Source organism: Fistularia commersonii, chromosome 1, assembly GCF_037954325.1.
Source record: "Fistularia commersonii isolate RoL2024-O1a breed Wild chromosome 1, RoL_Fcom_v1.0, whole genome shotgun sequence".
NCBI lineage: Eukaryota > Metazoa > Chordata > Actinopteri > Syngnathiformes > Fistulariidae > Fistularia > Fistularia commersonii.
In genome coordinates this window covers 17713075-17732991 of record NC_141284.1, presented here as the reverse complement: position 1 = coordinate 17732991, position 19917 = coordinate 17713075, and the positions used below count along the sequence as shown (strand labels likewise).

The 19917-nt window shown below is 40.6% G+C and overlaps 1 protein-coding gene and 1 long non-coding RNA gene across 2 annotated transcripts; both read right to left on the bottom strand.

Moving 5' to 3' along the window:
• Positions 1-6074: 6074 nt before the first annotated feature.
• On the bottom strand, positions 6075-12650 carry LOC147237666 (activator of 90 kDa heat shock protein ATPase homolog 1-like). Its single transcript, XM_086152082.1, has 10 exons — positions 12433-12650; positions 10201-10388; positions 9550-9632; positions 9335-9452; positions 8653-8744; positions 8400-8528; positions 8211-8312; positions 7492-7543; positions 6815-6988; positions 6075-6340 (listed from the first exon to the last, which is right to left on the bottom strand). Exons 1-9 carry the CDS (start codon positions 12510-12512, stop codon positions 6816-6818), a joined length of 1017 nt encoding a protein of 338 aa, XP_086008208.1. The 5' UTR covers positions 12513-12650; the 3' UTR covers positions 6075-6340; position 6815.
• Positions 12651-14765: 2115 nt separating this feature from the next.
• Positions 14766-19821, bottom strand: LOC147237665 (uncharacterized). The gene is made up of 3 exons (XR_015106585.1): positions 19728-19821; positions 18909-18992; positions 14766-15650 (listed from the first exon to the last, which is right to left on the bottom strand). It is a non-coding gene; the product is annotated as an uncharacterized LOC147237665 (long non-coding RNA).
• Between the last annotated feature and the right edge of the window lie 96 nt (positions 19822-19917).

Genomic DNA, 19917 nt, shown 5'->3' with positions numbered 1-19917 from the left:
GTTTCAGACTTAAAACTAAAAGTTGGAAGGAAATCTCAAGAATCTTACTTGAGCGCATCCGACGCATCCTGTCCTTAGGTATAAAGTGGTAAACTTACAGTCTTGGGTCTACAGTTGTAGCTCAGTCTTTTTCTTTCGGGCTCATGACAATATCAAATGTGTCTGATGGTATGGCAAGTCTTTCAGTCTTACAGTGACATAACAATCAACAATGAACAACCAATAGATGAGCTCCAACAAAACTGTAATAGGAAACCCTGGTAGACAAACAATCACCAGTGCTGTATTGGCGACAAAGACATATTTCTTTGCAGTATGGATGAACATGAATGTCGAAGGACGTTCCGATCAATATCGACCGACAAGAAAGAGGAGGTGATGGTGGCGCTGGAGGTGATGGAAAAGGAAAAGCGATGGACTGAAATAGCATAGGCTCTGCGAATACCGGGGGAAAACATTGCATGGTAGAAAAACTTATTGAAAGAATCTAGTTGTAGTTTTCCACGAGTCTCTTCCAAATCTTTTCAAAGTCTTTAGATGTAAGATCCACAGTCTAAGCCTAGTCTCAGTCTAGTCTGAGACTAGGCTGAGACTAGACTGAGTCTTAAAACTCAAAAAGAAGTTTCGCATCTTGTTCTTTACTGTCTGATTTCACACATGTAATATTCTCTTTAATTGGAGTAAGTTCCATCAATCATTGAACTCAATCAATATTTTGTAATCAATAGGAAAAAAATATTGTAAGTTTTAGGGAGGGAAATCATTTTTGAAAAAAAAAAAAGGGTTTATATAATACAGAAATATCTTAAATTGAGCATAAAATAAAAATTAACCAACAATATACAAAACTTTAAATCAATCAAAACTATACAAAACTTGAATAAAAACTCAATAATGTCAGTACAAAGTATTTTCAAATCAGCCAGTAATTTCTCAAGTTACTGAGGGGAGAAATGTTGGAATTCACCTAAAAATTAGCATCAAATTTGTTTAAAATAGCCATAAAATAACAAGAAATATAAACTTGTACTTAAGAAAAAAAAACAAATAAATAATGCAGAACAAATTTTACAAAGGAAAAAAAAGAGGAACATAATAATAATAATAATAGTAATAATAGTAATAATAATAATAATAATAATAATACTCTCCACGTGGAGGAGCAGCAGTTCTACTCTGAGCCCCGCGCTGATGGCCAATCTCCTCACCTTATCGCTAAGGGAGAGCTTGAACACACTAAGGAGAAAACTAATTTCGGCCAATGGATCTGCAACCTTGTTCTCTTGGTCACGACCCACAGCTCGTGACCCTGGGTGAGGGTAGGAACGAATATTGAGCGGTAAATTCACCAAGACAGAATGGTGAAGAGTCTGCATCACTGCTGACGCTGCACTGATCCACCTATTGTTCTCCTGTTACATCCTTCCCTCACTTGTGAACAAGACCCCAAGATACTGGATCTCCTCCACTTGAGGCAGGATCTCTTACCCAACCTGGAGTCAGAACTGGATCTCTTTCCGGCTGAAAACCAGGATGACGGATTTGGAGGTGCTGATCCTCATCCCAGCCGTATTCGGTTGCGAATTGCTCTAGTGAGAGCTGGAGATCATGGCCCGATGAAGCCAACAGAACCACATCAACTGCAAAAAGCAGAAACTCAATCCTGCGGCCACCAAACCAGATCCCCTTGACGCCCTGGCTGCGCATAGAAATTTTGTCCATAAAAGTTATGAACAGAATCGGTGACAAAGGGCAACCCTAGCGGAGTCCGACTCTCACCGGAAACAAATCAGACTTACAACCAGCAATCCTACCAAGCTCCGACACCGATCATACAGGGACTGAACAGCTTGTATAAGGGGGTTTGGTACCACATATTCCAACACCCTCCACAGGACTGCCGCAGGACACGGTCAAATGCCTTCTCCATGTCCACAAAACACATGTAGACTCGTTGGGCGAACTCCCATCCACCCTCAACAACCCTGTTTAGGATATAGAGCTGGTCCAGTGTTCCATGACAAGCACAAAACCCCACTGCTCCTCTTGGTTCAGAGAATCCGATAAATAATAATACAGTAATAATAAACAATAAAAAATAACAATAAAGAAAATGATTTTAAATCCTGAGTGTTTGCTTAAGTAAAAAAATAATAATAAAAAAATGAAAAAATAGACACATTGTAACGTCTTCCTCGGGATTACAGGGTTGACGTCACGTGTGTGAGGCCCCTTTTTTTTCTTATCACATCCCTCGGACTTTTTCATGCCCAAAGTAAACAAAAGGATGCCACGGCGGTTTGTGACAAAAACATGAACGGACAGAGGAGGAGATACAACGTTTGCTTCTCCCCAGTGAGTCCCCTAGCATGAGCGAAATGGCAAACTTGTTAGCAGGCAGGTCAATTATGCTTGCTGCCTTCAGGGGCTGTGGAAAATTTGACTTCATCTTGGACGAAGCAGAAAAACTCAACTTTTACTTTGTTGAATTTGCTTGTGTTTGTCATGATTACCGGGACTGACTTATAAAGGATCGTTATCCGGTCAAAGACAGGAAAGGTTGGACATGGTTGGACAGTGAAATTAGCTAAATTCTGAATTTTGACCTGGGGCTCAGAACGAAAAACCTGTTTTACCAGTGAAAACAAACACCTCATCTCTGCAGTTTTCATCAGTTGATTGGATAATTGTTTGTAAGTAAATTTAGATATAATTTGTTGAGTCTTAAGTCATTTCATTTTAAGCTATCTACCCATGAGTCAATGTATGTAATGTAGGAGCATTTCGGCCAAAGAATTTCCTTCCGGATTAATAAAGTTCGACTCTATTCTATTCTATCATATTATTTTACTTGATAGATGGTCTTTATGAACACTGTGTACATACAGTGTATATGTGCACACACACACACATTCACAACTCTAAAATGTAAGATTATATTTCCCACTTGGACACCTGTCATCACAGTTTTGTATAAAGAGGATCATGCAGAGGGACACAGATTTGGGGAGGACTGTGTGCGATGGCCGTCCCGTGATCGCTAAAATACCTGATTGATCAGCGGGGTGTGTTTTTATTTTTCCTGCTGCTGCCTTCTCTGATTCAATCAACTGTTTGATTATCAACAAAACTGTGAATATATGGTGTATTAATGAATATATACGGATTAATACCGGTGTATGAAAAAAATTCTGATCATTATTTTATCCGTCAAAAATCTGATTGGTGGTGTCTACAATCCCATAGAGACACCAGCGTTTGTTGAGACGATATTTGGCTCGATGGAGGTTGTGATGCCAATGTCAGGATCTCTGATTTCAACTGTTTGTTTTGGATCCTAATGTGGATACTGGGCTGTTTTTAAGTTGTTAATGAAACAAAATATAATTTCCTCCGAATGTTCACATTAGCTTTTTATTTCGGACATCTAAAGCCAATGTGACCGATCCCAGCTGTGTCTTTCTGATGTGAAACTGACGAACTGTCATTAAAACATTTCAAATCCCCTCGACCGCCTTGGAGCAAAGATCCCACCACCTGTGTGTTTGTGCACTTATTTTTTCACGGGTGACATTCACTGTCGACAGAATCCTGAGCCTCAGAACTTAGGGCGGTAGTAGCAAATCGTCTTTGTGTGTCAAAGTGTTCTTGAGCAAGATACTGAACCCGCTAAAATTTCTGAATTTATGGTCAGTTCCCTGCAGCTGCATTCTGACTTCCTGCTTGTCCTCAGGTAGTTTCTTTTAGATTTGAGTAAATATTATCAGTTATGTTTTAACAATTTCTAATTATTTTTTAGGTAATTTGCTGCAGTCTACAATCTTGGTTTATGCTGCTTTTAGTCAGTTTTCTTCAGTTTCTGCAGAAATTATTTTGTGATTATTCTGGTAATTTCTTGTTCATTTTTAGATAAATCCTTGCAGTTTACTTGAATTTTTTTCCAAAGGTCAGATTATTTTATGTTCATTTCAATTAAGTTCTTGATTATTTGTACCGGGCGAGTAATAACAAATTTACTGACATTTTGGCATGATTTTGAAAAAGAAATAAACTAACAAAATGCATGGAAAAAATATCACGTTATCAAAAAACTATCACTAAATGAATACAAGAATGCAAGAAACAAATATCTTTACCAGACCATGAAGGGTGATGCTGACAGTGAATTTTGCACTGCAGGAGAGTTCCAGGACTCCCTAGGAATCCCAGAGAGACCAGGATGATGAAATCCTGCTGGTTTGTTTTCTCTCTCTCGCAGTAAGGAGTGTATAGTCAGAGAAGCTCTTCCACTTCCTGAAAATTTTGGCAGAACAAGCCTTCTATTCTGCGGCTCAGGACGCTGACCTGAATGTGGTCGGTCTACAGATGGGGGCGCTGCTGCTTCTGGACACTGATTTAGAAATGACATCAAAATGGTTAAAAGATACATGAGATTTGTTTACTGCAAAATGAAATTTGAAACTAAAAAAAAAATCCAAATACCTTTCAAGATACTTTCTAATCATTCATTAAATTTGCCTCCAAACTACCATGAAACCTTGCTTCAATAAATACCAGAAAAATAGAAGAAACACTAAAAAAAAAAAAAAAATCAAGCTGTTGGAACTTCAGATGGCACGATGGTCGATTGATTAGCACTTCGGCCTTACAGCACAAAGGACCCTAGTGCGATTCCGACAAGGGGACCTTTCTTTTTGACGTTTCCATGTTCTCCCCATTTCTGCATAGGTTTCCTCCCACAGTCCCAAAAAAATTAGGCAGATTAATAGTAAAAAATTGCCCCGAATGAGCGATTGAATTTTGTATGTGGCCCTGCGATTGACTGGTGACCAGTCCAGGGTGTACCCCGCCTCTCGTGCAATGACAGCTGGGTTAGGGATAGACCCTGAATGCAGGATTGATGTTGGAACTTTGGAAAGTAGTGGAGAATTTGAACTCAGGTTTAATTGGACAGAAATGTCTTTTTAAAATCCCATGATTTGAGGGAGATTGTCTGACAGTTTTTATGAAAAAAAAAAAAAAAAAAAAAAAAAAAGCTTTTTTATGCTTCCACTCCTGATTTGTTTTAAGTTTGATTTGTTTCTGGGACAAATCAGCATGAAATCCTCTTGAAAAAAGAGAAGATGGATCAGGTATCTCACTGGACCGGGACTCAAGTTCCAGCTTAAGATCAAGCTCCTGGCACATTCAGAGGATCCCTGTCAGAACCTGACACGCTGCTCGTAGATCTAGAGGGATCCCCTGAGCAGTCGCAGCACGCCCGCGAGGATGTAACATGCATAACCACCCACCCTAGAAAAAAAAAAAAAAAATTTCCATCAGCATCACATTCCTGCCTTTTTTCTCCTATTTGAGTCTGAGTGACTCACTTCCTGTCGCTCTTCCAGGAGCCAGAGCCCTACATGTGCTTATGACTCAACGTGATCGACCCAAGAAGGAAGTAGGGGGGAAAAAAAAAGTACCACTCAGCTTTTGTGAGCCGATTCCTTACTTTGGGAAAAGTTACTGTATTTCAGATGAGGTTTTCGTGTTTAAATACAGATGCAGTACCTTGGACTTTCTTCTCCTTGAAAGTACATTTATAAGTTTATTAATTACTGTTTTGCCTATTGTTACCACATGGTAGGGTGGTCTGTAAATCTGAGTAATTCTCTTAAAGCCTTTGTACAGTACGGCATGTAGATCACATATCTTACGGCTTTCCAGTATTTTTTTTTTCTATTTAAAAAAAAAGGGTTGAAAATAATTTTGAATTGAACTTTTGATGGAATTTCTTAAAGGATCTTCAGATATTTTGTTTTGATATTTCTTTTGGTAGTTGTAAATCCAGACAAAAAGCAGGTCCCTGTCCGAAGGAACTCGGGGCATATTCAACAAAATTGCGACCATTTTCCTTTTTTGGACAGGGCTTCAAAAAAACCAAGACTAAAACTAATAGTACACACACAGGCGACATCTAAGTACTACAGATGCTACGGAGAAAATATCACAGTTCCACTCGGGTCGGTGTTTTTGACCAAAAATTTAATGTGAAGTTAAAGATGTGCTCACATAAATAAAAACAAATCAAGCTCATACAAGGATCGGTTTATTCCAAGAAACTAATTCTTTTTTTTTTTAACATACTTTTGAAATGAAGAAATCTATGCCTTTTTATTTAACAGTTCCTTGTCAAATATAGCAAATGTCTCTCTCTCTTTAGTTGCTACAAGCTGGCCGTTTAAGGACCCCAGAGTTATTTTTTTTAGATGTTGAACATTTGATAACCAAACCATTCCTGGCCTGATGAGGGTCCCAGTCATCTGGTCACTCCAGAGGGCGCTGCGCTCGTCACAGGAGTCTGAACAGAACAACTAAAAGTCAAGATATGCTGAGCTATAAGTGACCGACTGGTGAGCCAGCTGCTGCTTGCTCCTCATGCATCTTCACCATGGTTACAGAGGAAGGTGAAATTGAATAAAACAATCAGTTTCCAAAAGAAAAAAACAAGAAACGGAGAAAGAAAAAAAAAAAAATCAACATTTTATTTAAGCTATTTGCAATGACAACATTGATAGAAATGTGGGCCAATTTCATTCAGTGGTTTTGAATCTCAAAGGCACAGTCCAACTTTCACTTCTTTGACCCACAAAACCAGGGGGGAAATAAATCTAGATTTAAATATGTTGAAATTAAAACATTTACACGGACAGGCGGTGATGGGCAGGTGGGGCCTTTTATCTCTTTCGTTGAGTCACGGTAGGAGCTTACAACATGTGCCAGAGAGGTTAGAGATCCAAAAAAATGAAAAATGAAGACAGAGTTGCTGGGTAACCTCAGTAGAGTCGTGCCCCGAAGCCGAATGTCTGTTTGATAGCTTCAAAGTAGTATCTCTTCCAGCCCTCTTTGGTCTTCTCTTCCTCACTGTCCGGAACGCCACGCAGCTCCACCTTTAATTCAGTCTCACTGCTCCGGTCCACGAAGTTCAGTGTGATGGTGGCATAGTGCTCTGCACACACACACGCGCACACGCGCACGCACACACGCACACACACACACACACAAGCACGCACGCACGCACGCACGCACGCGCACAAACACAAGAGTGATTAATGCCAAGATCATTAACTCAACTTTAACATTATATAAAATCAAATAATTCAAGTAACTTCCAGGCTATTTTCATCTTTCATTTTTTTTCTTCATTTTTGTGTTGTTCAACATAAATTTCATGTAGTTTTAGATTTTGTTTGGTAATTTACAAATTTGAAAAATATTCATATAATTGAAAGCTAATTTTGTGTATCCACAAAATTCCCTCCCAGGGAAAATGACCAAAGAAACTCAGAGAGAAGTAAATTCAATACCAGGCAAAAAAAAATGTAAAGGAATGAAAGAAAATAGAAAGGGTTGAAAGTATTTCACTCATGTTCAAACGAAAGCACTTGTGCCGTTTCCTGCATTTACAGACAGACGCAGCACTGAAGCCTTGGAGGAAGAAGCAGGACTCACCGCTGGGCCAGTTGATGAACCGCCACTTCATGACTATTTTCTCATCGGGAACCTGGAGGGAGAACATGACTTACTCATTTCTATGAACATTTGAATATAGCTCCAAAAACATCGGCTGAGGTGCAGAATCTGTCGGCCCGTCAGCATCGTCTCACAGGATGTAGAGTTTAAAAGAAACAATTTGGTTATAAAACTCAATTCAAAGCAAAATAACACCATAGTCTGTTCTTTTTTTCTTTTTCAGAATGTCTTCCCTTCTTGAATGTTCTGAAAATATGAATAACAAAGTCAAGTATGAATAGAGTGACCAGGTTTCATGAAAAAGTTTCAGCCACATTGTTTGTTTGAACTAGTTGGGATATATTGACACACAGATCCTATAATGTTCCGGTAGAAAATTATGCAGTAATTGTGTGGTCTGCAAAAGAAGGATTTTAGTCATTTAAAACTCTTTATTTCAACTATCCATGCTGAAAAAAAAATGCCTTTACATTTTGTCATTCAACCTAAAAATGATCTTAAAGTAACATTGATCATCTAATGGATCGTTGCTGTTGATGACAAACACAATTTTATCACGTTGGGTTCTATGACTTTTGATGTTATCGAATCCCAAATAATTATTGAGTCGTCACAAAACTAACAGTCAGAACAAGCCATTGAAAACAATTTGCATTTTAGTCTGTTCTTAGCATGGGCATGAAGGGGTTCATTCTCACCAACTCTGTGAATTCCCCCATCACGTTCCCTCCAAGCAGCCGAAACCTGCCCCCTCTCTCTCCATCCACTGTGGCAGGACCTCCTGTGAACGCCTGCACCATCTGCGTGCCCGATGACAAAAAGTCTAAGCATCTAACAGACTGGTTCTGTTCAATCGTAACCAAGGCAACAGATGGGGGAAGGCTCACCTCCTGCTTGAGAAACACCTGGTAGAGCTCTGGTGGCGAGGTGAGGAAAGTTTCTCGCAAGCTGAATTTACAGGTGGGGATTTTGACGCCTGCGTTGTGAGGAGGTGCTGTGCTGCCCGAAGAGGAAATCTGCTCAGCGGGGAAATTTGAAAAAAAACAAAACAAAAAAACAAATAAATAAGCGGGTGAGGGAGACACAGTGGCGACAACTTACTATGTCAACTACAGGAAAGAGGCAGGGAAAGAAACTGACCACAGTTTTATCCAGCTTTGCTTTAGACTGAGATGTGGTAGAAGTGTTGCTCACGCCATTAGCTGTCGGCAATATCATCCCCTGTGTGAACTCTGACAACACACACACACACACACACACACACACACACACACACACACACACACACACACACACACTTGAACTCAAATACATCACCATGGACAGAGGTCCTCTGAATATTTTCTGAACAGTTTTTGGGTTGAGATGGTGGAGTGCTGATGCTTTGGTTTAGTGTTTGTTTTGTTGAGTCATTTCTTGCTATTGCAACTCCTTTGCCATCCAAAGCCATATGAAGTTCATTTTGCCCAGGGTTTTGTCCCATGTGCAGCTTCATGGCTGCATTCAGCACAGAAGAATTGTATTTTTTTTGGTTCAGATGACCCTTCTCACATTTTTCTCCCAAATTCTAATCATTAATTGGTAATTCTGGCGATTATCTGTTCGATTTTTGCTTGAGGAACGCGCCCCCCAATTTGTGGTACAGAGTCTGCCATCATTCTAAACAAATAACTTCTGTTCAGTAACTTCAACTTCAACTATTCATCAGGTTACCCCCCCTCCCCTAAAGCCATACATGGAAAATGATGTGGACTGGAACAGGTCAAAATGATCAGCCTCTTATCACTAATTGCTTCCTCATATCTGAAGCTTTTCCACACACCTGTCTTTAAGAGAAGGACGTAGCTTCCCAGAGCTTCACGAAACTTCTGAACTCCTGCTGTTTTCACAAGTTTGATCATAGATGACTGACCTTCCTCTTTGTCCACAGAAACACTGATCTGGGTGAGGGGAGAAAAAAAAAATACACAACACACATCACCATGCCGTTCGTTTACTACCGCCACCTGAACTTACAGCGCCAGAGTGATGACTTACATCCAGATCGTCCATGTCATTCTCGTCCGACAGATTGGCAACATCTATTGATCCTTTATGTTTCACACCATCTTTCGATATGGCTAGCGAAGATAAGTAAACAAATTCGTTAACAGACAGGACTCAGCCATTAACAAGTCAGTTTTTGAATATTTGATAATTTCTCTTTGTGGAAAACAATTTGTCTGGGAAGACTTTCTGATTTTTAAGGTCAGATTTTGCTCATTCTAAATGGCTTAGCTTAACAATATGCATTTTTTGAAAGTGCTGAAAAATCTAGTGACTAAAGTGACTAACCCTAACCCATACTAATTCAATTAGGAATGTCAAAATATAAACTGGCAAATCACATCAGAACAAAGACATTTTGTCTCAAATATTATCCATATTGCTATATACATAAAAAGGATGCCAAGTGATTTAGATCTTCATCTTTTCTCCTTCCTTTCCCCCACCATGATAGCGGGCAGGTGACTATATGCATTTTGGAATACGAGAGAATTTTTCTTCAATCATCACAAATTTGGAAAACGGCTTGATGGCTTGTGACTGTTGGTAATCCTCGGCCAGAATGCAAATTATTTCACCATTTCTGTTAATGGGTCGGGCACTGACAGAAAGATCTAACAATGACGCCGGTTGTTTGCTCACCTTTCCAAGTTGCTTTTACTGTCCACTCATAAAAGAAAATGAGTTTCCCTTTGCGGTTGTTGATGGATGCCTCCCCCTCAAGCTTGACCTCAGTGACTTCGCAGCTGCCCTCCTCGCCATCTAGCAGTGGCCCGACAAGCAGGGATTTTAACTTGTCCGACGACCAGTTTGTTGCATCTCGTTCAGTCCTGAAAAGATGGAGATGATGTGGTAAACACACACACACACATACATACACACACACACACACACACACACACACACACACACACACACACACACACACACACACACAAACACACACACACACACACACACGGATTAAGTTAGGATTTTAGCAGGTTTTTTTTTCCTATTTTCTGTTTGAGATTGTGTTACTTAAACAATATGACATTTTCAAATGATTAATTGACTAATGATTTGGGGAAAAAACTCTGGACCTCCCCTCCCCCACGGAGACTTGCTATAGTATGCAGCTATACATAGCTACGTACATATAGTAAATGCTATTGTATTCCTTAAGGAGGAACATACACATTATGATGTAATACAGTCTGGCATTCCATCCACTTACAGATTTTCCACTGATGAAGTTAGTAAATGTTACCATGAGGAATAATAATTGTAATAATAATAATGATGATGATGATGATGATGATGATGATGATGATGATGATGATAATAATAATAATAACAATAATAATGCAATTTATTTTAAGGTGCCTTTCTCAACACTCAAGGCCACCGTACAGAGTACAGTAAATGATAAGTAACCACAAAGTTTTGCCATGGAGAAACTCATTTAAAGTATTGGATGGATGTGCAAACTACTGGTGTGGACTGTGAAAATCTCTTGAGTTTTAAAAAGTCCTAATTCAAATTTTGAGTGACTTAGTGTTATAATTAACAGTGGATGTGCAAATCTAGACAGTGCAGGTCTGTGCTAAGGAGTACACAGATCTTCCCCGAAGGACCACATGTTCCATAGACATAGAATGGCAAATATCAAAAAGACTCAGGATGAGTACAGCTGATTCTCTTGATGTCAAAAAAGCGCGAATGGGCTGCAGAAACACAACGTGACGTGTAATCCAACATCGGTGTTTTAAACTTAAACTTTAATCATTGTGAGCACTCACCCTTTTTTGTTGCCCTATTCACATTTAACACATTTTTGGCTATGTACCATCCTCACTGAAGCCAATATGTCCAATCAGTGGATGCGGCTTTTTTCCCCCCAATTTCTTCAAGGCTTCTTGTGTAGGGGCCTACTTGCTGCTCTGAGAGCAACAGTCCAAATACCATAAAATGACACAAGCAGAATCACTGTATGTAAGTCTAGAATGTTAGACAAGGGTGAAAATGGTCACTTTCATATGGATTCAAGCTAATTTTGTGCTCTCTGGAGAGAGAATAGATGCAGAAGCAGGTAACTGGGGAGTCTGTTGACATCAAACCAGTGTTGTCAAAGTCAGAGGCAAAGGCAATAGAGGTAAAAGTCAATTTATAACAGACATACGCAAAACCTTCAGCCCAAAAAAATAGTTGAAATTAACAAGAGGGACAAGACGATCAGAACAAGAATTAAATCAATGGGAATCTGAACTTGAGAGAATCCTATCATCGAACAAACTCCACAAATGCCAGCCGTCAGAAACCCTTACACAGAAAAAAGCAGTGATTCAAACAGATTAACAAGATCTAAAATTCTCGACCTCGTGATGATCGTATGCGAAAACAGATAAGTAGAGCATCCAAATCTGGCTCGGTATCTAACGCTTGGCATGTGCCCCATGCTAAGCGCTGCCTCGACGGTTCAACATCAGTAGCCTGGAACCCCGTTGCCGCGAAACAGAACCATGCAGTTATGTTATTGCTCGGTCTAAATTGTGTATTCTGTTTGTTGTAACAGAAAGATGATAACGATGCTGAGTCTCAGCCCTTATAGACCATGACCGCACTTCAACCATGAGGATACAGGCGCTAGCATCCGCCGCATCTATCTCGAAAACGAACACCGTATTAGCTCGGCTAGATTTTCTTTATTTTTAAACTCTTCATATCATAATGATCAAACTTGTCCGCTGGTAGCTGACTTTTGACAAACCAATCACACTGACCGGCTTACGTTGTGAACAACCCCTGCTCATCTTTTTCATAAAATAGTATAAGAACGCAATGCTAGCAGTTAGCCGTCTGGTTAGCAGCCAGTGTCCTTTAAACGTGTCTCACCAGTGCCAGTTGTTGACATTAGTAGCGTCGGCTCGCTCCTCTACAATCCAGCGAGGGTCCCCTTCACCCCACTTGGCCATTTGTGCGGTTGTGTGATTATCAAATGTTTAACTTTGGGCTCAGAAAGGATGTCTTCACTGTGGCTGCGTGTGAGCCGCTGTCTGTCCGGCACAAGTTGTTTCTAGAAGCCTCTAGTTACTGCTATCCGTTTCGCGGTGCGGTGCTCACGCAATTGTCGTCCGTGTAGACACAGCGCAAAATGCAGAACCATGTTTGCCGGAAGTGCTCGTCCGAAAAATGGTTCCGCATCAAGACTGAAGTTAACGTTTTCTTATTTGTTTCAACTATTAATGAATTAATTCTCATTAATTGATTTCTATTGATTAATCTATTCATAGAGTATTAGTAGGTAATTCATTTTCTATTAATTTTTCAGTGTGAAAACAAATCAAATTTATATGCACGTACAAATCAGACTTGAATCCCCTGATCAATTGTGTCAGCAAAAGCACAGGGATTTTATGAAATGGTGTTTATATCATTGACTAAATATATGAGGCACTTTTGTCCTTGTTGATTGAAGTCCCAGCCCTGGTAAGAAGGCAGTTTGAGTTGGCAATGGTTTTTACTCTGGTTTACTTAGTTTGACACTGGTTTTAACCATTGTGCACTCGGAGACCTTTACAGATGATCGAGTCCATCTAAAACTACCACGGTCTACCAATGGCTACCCCTTTACAGCCTGGACTCAAAAAAGACAGATACAGCTTCTTGACCACTGTAATCCCAATAACAATCCAATGTAGCACTGGCACGGCTACATTCAAACGAATGTTGCTTTCCACTATACATTTCCGCCCCGCTTTGACTTGGTTAAGTTGGTTTTCTGTGACTTTGTAGTGCCTCCTGATGTGGGTCATCATAGCACAGCATGAAACTGACTGATGTCATTTTATACACGACGCTAAACACACAAATTGAAGAAATAGAGGCAAAGATGTACTTGCTGGTCGGTCTATGCCTTTTTTCACATACACAGCAACAAAAGACAGCCAGAGAAAGCAACGTGTGGGGAGAAACAGAAGCAGCAACCATGCTAACATATCATGTAGAGGGGTTATCTCAAATATAGTGAGTTTGATTCTTGTGTCAAGCGGAGTGCTTAATGATGACATTCTAAGGCCAATCAAGGGCAGACAGTCTTTTAATGTTACGTTTTAGTATCTGCCTGGCTTGCTTTGAACCTTACCAGAGCAGGTACTAAGAAAGGACCGAATACCAGGCAGTATCCCCAATAGAAACACAAGCAGTATGAGTTGAGTCGTACTCGAACTGTCATAAAAAAGGGTCAAATTAAGCTGTTGGGCTTCACATTAATGAGTCGTCTCATTTCTACCTCACCTTGACACCCTTGTTCTTCCAACGGGAACATAAAACCGTTGTAGATATTCTGAAGTGCAACTGTATGTCAACAACACACCAACAATCCAAAAAGGGACAAATCCATCTGCTACTTATTGATGTCCATCAACTGTGCTTGCAAGTCAGCATTAAATTCATTGGAGATTTCATTATCTTCTTCTTCATCTCTTCTGAAGTGGTAAATAATACCTGTTTCATTGCTGGCATAGAATCACTGTGAACAAGTCTTACAACAATGCCCTGTATAGTGAGATGTGTGTTTTGCTGAACGTCAACAAGCTCAACCTCTGTGGTCTACATGAAGATCACTGGATCCATCAGTGTATCGATACACTAAATCGTCACTCTCTGTAGCTGTAATATGAACACATTTGATCTACTTTACATGTTTAAAAAGTCCCTCCCACTGCTGCAACTAAACATTTTTTCTGTGCACAGTTCAGTATTTACCCGCTGATCACCATTCAATACAGATCTGTGGTTTTCCTGCCCTGTTGTTGCCCATGCTTGTCTGCAGATCCACAAAACCAATCCAATAATTGACCATTTGTTTTGTGGCAAAATAGCTGATGTTGCCGTACTAGAAACTGAATTAAATCTTAATGCATGTCCAGGAAGCAGGAGGGGGTGGGGTGATGAGGCTGAAAGGGGAAGCTGTGAGATCCCAGGATGAGGCGCCATATTGGGGTAACCCATTGCCCCTCCCCCACAGTGACAGGGGCAGCTGCGGAGTCACAAATAGGACATAATCAAAAATAGTGATGTTGGGGGGAACAAGCTTCAGTTATCCTGAAGATAAAGATAATGGATAAACACAACAAAAAGCTTTGATATTTTTATTCAGAAGGGTTACTTTTCTAAAACTCTAATAGACTAGAGTATGTGTGTATGTGTGACAAGAGTGTGTGTGTGTGTGTGTGTGTGTGTGTGTGTGTGTTTGTGTGTCCAGGGCATCGGAGCCGGGGGGGATGCTGTGACCCACACTGTGAAAGGGGGAGCTTTAATCCCGTGATCGCCCAACACAAGACGTGCATCATCTGTAGCCTGGGATCCCTCATGTACTTTTGATGTGCATACACACCAAAATGTGCGTACACGATGTTCCATGCACACAACACAGCAGGATAAACAAATATCAACTTTGCGTAGATTTTGCATAGATGCGTACAATCATTTTTGAACAGCTGAGTACCGCTAAGCAAATGTCATACGACAGTGTCGAACCGCAAAATACTGAAACTCGCCTTTATACATCCCTAAATTTTCTGAAGTGAAGAGCAATTTGAAAACATTAATTCGTTATTCATTGACCACTAATGATTTACACAGAGATGGCAAAAAAAATCCACACGTAACCTAATTTACCCACACATATTACATTCAAATATCATAAAATGATTGCCACAACCTAAAGCAAAAGTGGACTAATGCATTTTTGCTGTTTATATCACATGAAGATGACACATCAACGAATGCTCGGTTAGGAGGCCCACAGACATCCATTACACATGCATGGCCTCCAATTATTTGCGTGAAGTTGCATGTACAACAGATACTGCCAACAGAAGAGCTTGGAGGGAACATTTCTTCAGGGACCACCCTGACCTGCCAGCTCAAGCAACTGCTTTACCAGCCGATTTAGATTGGCAAGAATAATCCTTCCCCAGCATTACCGAGGGAGACAGCAAGAAGTTGGGTCTTGCGTGTGCAAATCCTCACTACGCACAGGTTCCTCGCAACAAGAACCTTTCAGTTGGAACTGGCAGACAGGTATCAAGTCATCCATGGGCCTCCTCCTGTGGCAACAACACTCCGTTAATGTCCAGCAACTCTTCTTTTTAGACTAACTGTGATGTCTGACCACTTTTTATTTTGGCAATGATACTCTTCTTGTGAACATCTTCTCATAGAAACTAGACTTGGTTGTCTTCCCTTGAAGACAATCAAGTCCAGTTGCTATGCAGTTGATCATCAATGACTGGGTGACCAAGAACCTACACAGACCTGCGATGGCACAATGTTTTCATGCTCCTGCAATTAAAGCCTTATTCACACACTCCCACTCAGTATATGTTGTTTTGCTACTTACATAGGAAGAAACACAACTCAATAAAACACCTCCCATTTAAGTACATCAAGAGCACATTCAGTGAATTTCTTTTTTTTTTATATTCTTCATGTGTTTGGCATTGTGATTTGGACAAAAGGTCACTGGGATTAATGGGGAAAGTCACCGTGAAGAAACAGCAAGACAGGTTTACAGAAACAAGTGTAAGCACAGATTCATACATCTGAAAACTTCGGGGCAGCTCTGGCTCAGCTGGTAGAGTGGGCATCCCTCCAATCAGAAGGTCAGGGGAATATTTCCCAGCTCCCTCCGTCTGCACACTTAAGTGTCCATGAGCAAGACACTGAGCCCCAAGTTGCTCCAGATGGATTGGTTAGCCCCTTGCAGGGCAGATCAGCCGCAATCTTGTGCAAAGTTCTTTGAAACTGCAAGGTGTTCAAGCGCTTTATAAGTGGAGACCATTTGCTATTTTGGTTGTACTTTCCCATTACTGAAAAATGGCATACACTTAGTTTTGAGCATATGAAAAGCAGCGCAGTTGTTCACACACAAGGTCCCAGATCTGGTCTCCCTCTGCTGAGTTTTAATTTCCACTGGGTACCAAAAAACAACCATTAACAACAAAACACCACAGTGGGCACTACTGGACAGTGGTGGGCCATCAGGGCCTGCAAGGTCTTCTCTGCTGGCCTAAAAGAATTTCTGAGTCACAGATGTTACTTATAAAATAATTCGAGATGGTTCACTTCCTTTCATAGCTTTTCCCCTGGTAGTGGCGCTTCAAGACATACATTTTCATATTAAAGGATTTAACCAATCACATTTCAGCCAATATCTGTTGCCTGGCAGGGTGAAAGTCAAAGGCATCTGCCGGGGGTGGGGTGGGGCTGCACAATCAGTTCTGCTAGCCCTTTACGCAAAAAAATAAGTGTTGATGACGCTGTTGCTTCAACCAACCGGATTTTGAGTCGGCAATATCCAAAGCCTTCTAGCAGGCTACAGCAATGTCACCGTATTCTCACCCTCTGATTGCATCGTCAGAGAGTGGACTAGTGTACTAGCGAGAAGAAGCGAACTAGTGAGCTGCGAACAGAAATATAGTTGTTTTTGTTTAATATCGGTTTTGTCAACCCACGATGCCTGCCGGAGGAGAAGAAACGGATGTAGTTGCTAACATATTGTTAATATATTGCTAATATATTCTGGCATAAAACTTATGCTAGGAATACGACAGGACAAGCTCGACTTTCAGCATTAGCTTCAACGGCGATAGAAAAGGACTTCTTGATGGAGGTGAAGCGCATGGATGATCTGTACAACAGAATAATTGAGCTTTTTGAGGAAAGAAAGGAGGATGGATTTTGTCTACAAACGATCAGAACTCTTGGTGAGTAAAATGGTGCTATTTTCCTAAATAATACTGAAAGTTTCTAAGGTTATTATTAGTGCTTTCTATGTGTTGCGGCTTTTTACTGTAAAGGCATTTATTGTGGCTACACGAGTTATCTATCTGTGATGCACATCTATTTGTACCGCAGTTCTGCATAATAGGATGTTTTTTTAAAGCCGTAAACTAATTATTGGAGGGTGGATTGATTCGGAGAAATACTGAAGGCCTAGATGTCAAATACACGAGCCGACACCGCTACTGGATAAACGTAGAACCAATTGAAGTAAAAAGAGCCAGAAATGAAAGAGCCAGCCAGCGACGTTATGTGTGGTGGAACAACCAATTGGAGCAACACTTGCTGTTTACATTCAAAGCCTGCCTGTGCCCATCTGATGTCACGTTGCCAGTAACAGACCACAGTGTAACTTTTCTCAACCCATCAACCGGACCTCCACCAATACAAGTGCCTATGGTCCAGTCCAAGATAGACTGTAATAACTAATGCCTGGTTTACTGCAAGACCTTTGGTTCTGGACCTAACCGTAGAACCTTAGTTCTATATATGCTCAAGTAATGACGGTTCTGGGCTCAGGATCCAATGGACAATAGCCTCTCCCCCCTCCAAGGAGAAAGCTCTGAGTACATGATTATCTTGTGAAGTGTCATCTAAAGCAAGAGCACAGAGAGCGTTAGGGTGTGAAATCAAGGACCTGGATTTACTTACACGGTTAACAAATAAAACTTTGCAAATAGTTGTGTTTCATTCAACTTGTAACATCAAATTTACTCAAACTTATTTGCCCAAACCTGTCAGTCAGTATTTACTTTTTTGGACTTTGTCAATAACCTTGTTGCCCGTGATGTTAATAATTATTTCTACATCTGCACTGTGGGTCTTAGAGTAATGCAATTTCAATTTTCTGTGTGTGTGAAACATGACAGTATTGGCTATAAACATGACATTGACTTTCAGTCTCAGAAACCTTGTTCAATATTTAATGGCTCCACTTTTCAAACAATTTGCTATATTTCTGCCATGACCTGATAAAAGTTAACAAAGAATGCAGAGACATTCAAGCCCTACCACCACCCTGACTTTTAATAGTGCAGGTGCAGCTCAACCTGGACACGTTACAGCAAAAGCTCACAAACTATATCTAGTTTAGATGTGCCAGAGGCATGAAAGATTTGCTAGTATACACCTGTGCGTTTATCTTATCTTCATTTGCTCAGTTGTTATTCTTACACGTTAGTACAAGGTGAAAAAATCGAGTCATAATCCTTGTATGTGCGAACATATTTCCCCACTTAAGCAGATTCTGATTGTGTCAATCAATTAAAAAGAGCTCATAGCTCTATTGCTCATTTGCATCGAAATCCTATCAAGGTTTCAGCCTGGTAATGCTGGACAATAGCAGGGTTAAGATCAGTTCTCTGGATCTTGGTCATTTAGTCAGCTTTTTTGCTATGATGATGGCTACGTAGTTGAGGCCTTGGACTTAATAGAAAAACACAGAGAAAACCAACCTTCCAGTATACACCCATCTGAACCTTAACTCTGGTCCCCGGTTGACACCATGTGACAAAAAAACTCACTTTTAGTATGTGGTTTCAGTTACACATCCGTCCACCCGGGGCTGAGAATCACTCCACTTTCTGTGGCCTCCTCGGTTTTCTCCCCTGTAAAGAGTATTTTGGGGAGTACTTTCAGTCAAAGATTTGGAGACAGAAGGCGTACCACCTTTTTCTGATTGTGAAGCTTGACTTGAAATGCTTGACTTGGCTTGAAACATGACTTTGGATGAATGGCGAAAATCAGACATGACTACTTTGTCACACTGCTTTCATGGCAATGTAATTGATAGGACATAGGAAGACACTGAGCGTTGTGACAGTCAGGTAACAGAGTGTCTGAGCTTAAAGTGTCCAAAACAGTCAAGTTGTGTTTTTTTTTTTTTTTAGTTTAAAAACATGGTAGCTGCAGGTTTAGATGAAGGCTAAATGCACCCAAGTGACAAATGTATTGAAGTGCAAGGTAATCTATTTTAACTGTCACGTTCATGGGTAGATACACTAGTAAATAACCCTGAGATACATGGGTGAGCACAATTCCATTTTAAGAATTCTGGAGAATAAAAAGGGAAAATTAAAGACAACGCGAAAGTGACATTCTCAGATACAATCAACACTTCACCTCCCCATGACACATTTGATGTACTTCAACCATTATGGTGTAAAAATCCCCCCCCCCCCCCCAAAAAAAAAAATTTGCACAAGGAACACGATACCCCTCAAAAACGGTGTTTTGTTTAAATGAACAATTATTACAAACTCGATTACTTCCCAGCACGTTTGAACGTCAAGCGAGTTTGTAAATCCGTTTAAAGGGAAAAGGGAAAATGTGCAGCTTCTGACCTTCCATTGTTCTGGATTCCAGACACTGCCTTTCACTTATTTGCCAAATAAAAGCGTTCTGGAGCGAGCAGCAGGGAAGAGATCATTAGCGAGGAATCTCGGGCATATGGCTGGCTTGTGTCGGCTCCCCTCCCCCTTCCTTCCTTCCCTCCCTTGCCTTCCCTCCACTCCCCTCCCTCCTGTCGTCCGG

Bases quoted from the DNA above. Each gene is read 5' to 3' on its own strand.
- LOC147237666 (XM_086152082.1), bottom strand. From the start codon at position 12,512: ATGGCCAAGTGGGGTGAAGGGGACCCTCGCTGGATTGTAGAGGAGCGA. The intron at 9,453-9,549 runs GTAAGTCATCAC...CCCCTCACCCAG, and splicing joins ATGACATGGACGATCTGGAT to ATCAGTGTTTCTGTGGACAA. The intron at 7,544-8,210 runs GTGAGAATGAAC...TTCTCCCTCCAG, and splicing joins TGGGGGAATTCACAGAGTTG to GTTCCCGATGAGAAAATAGT.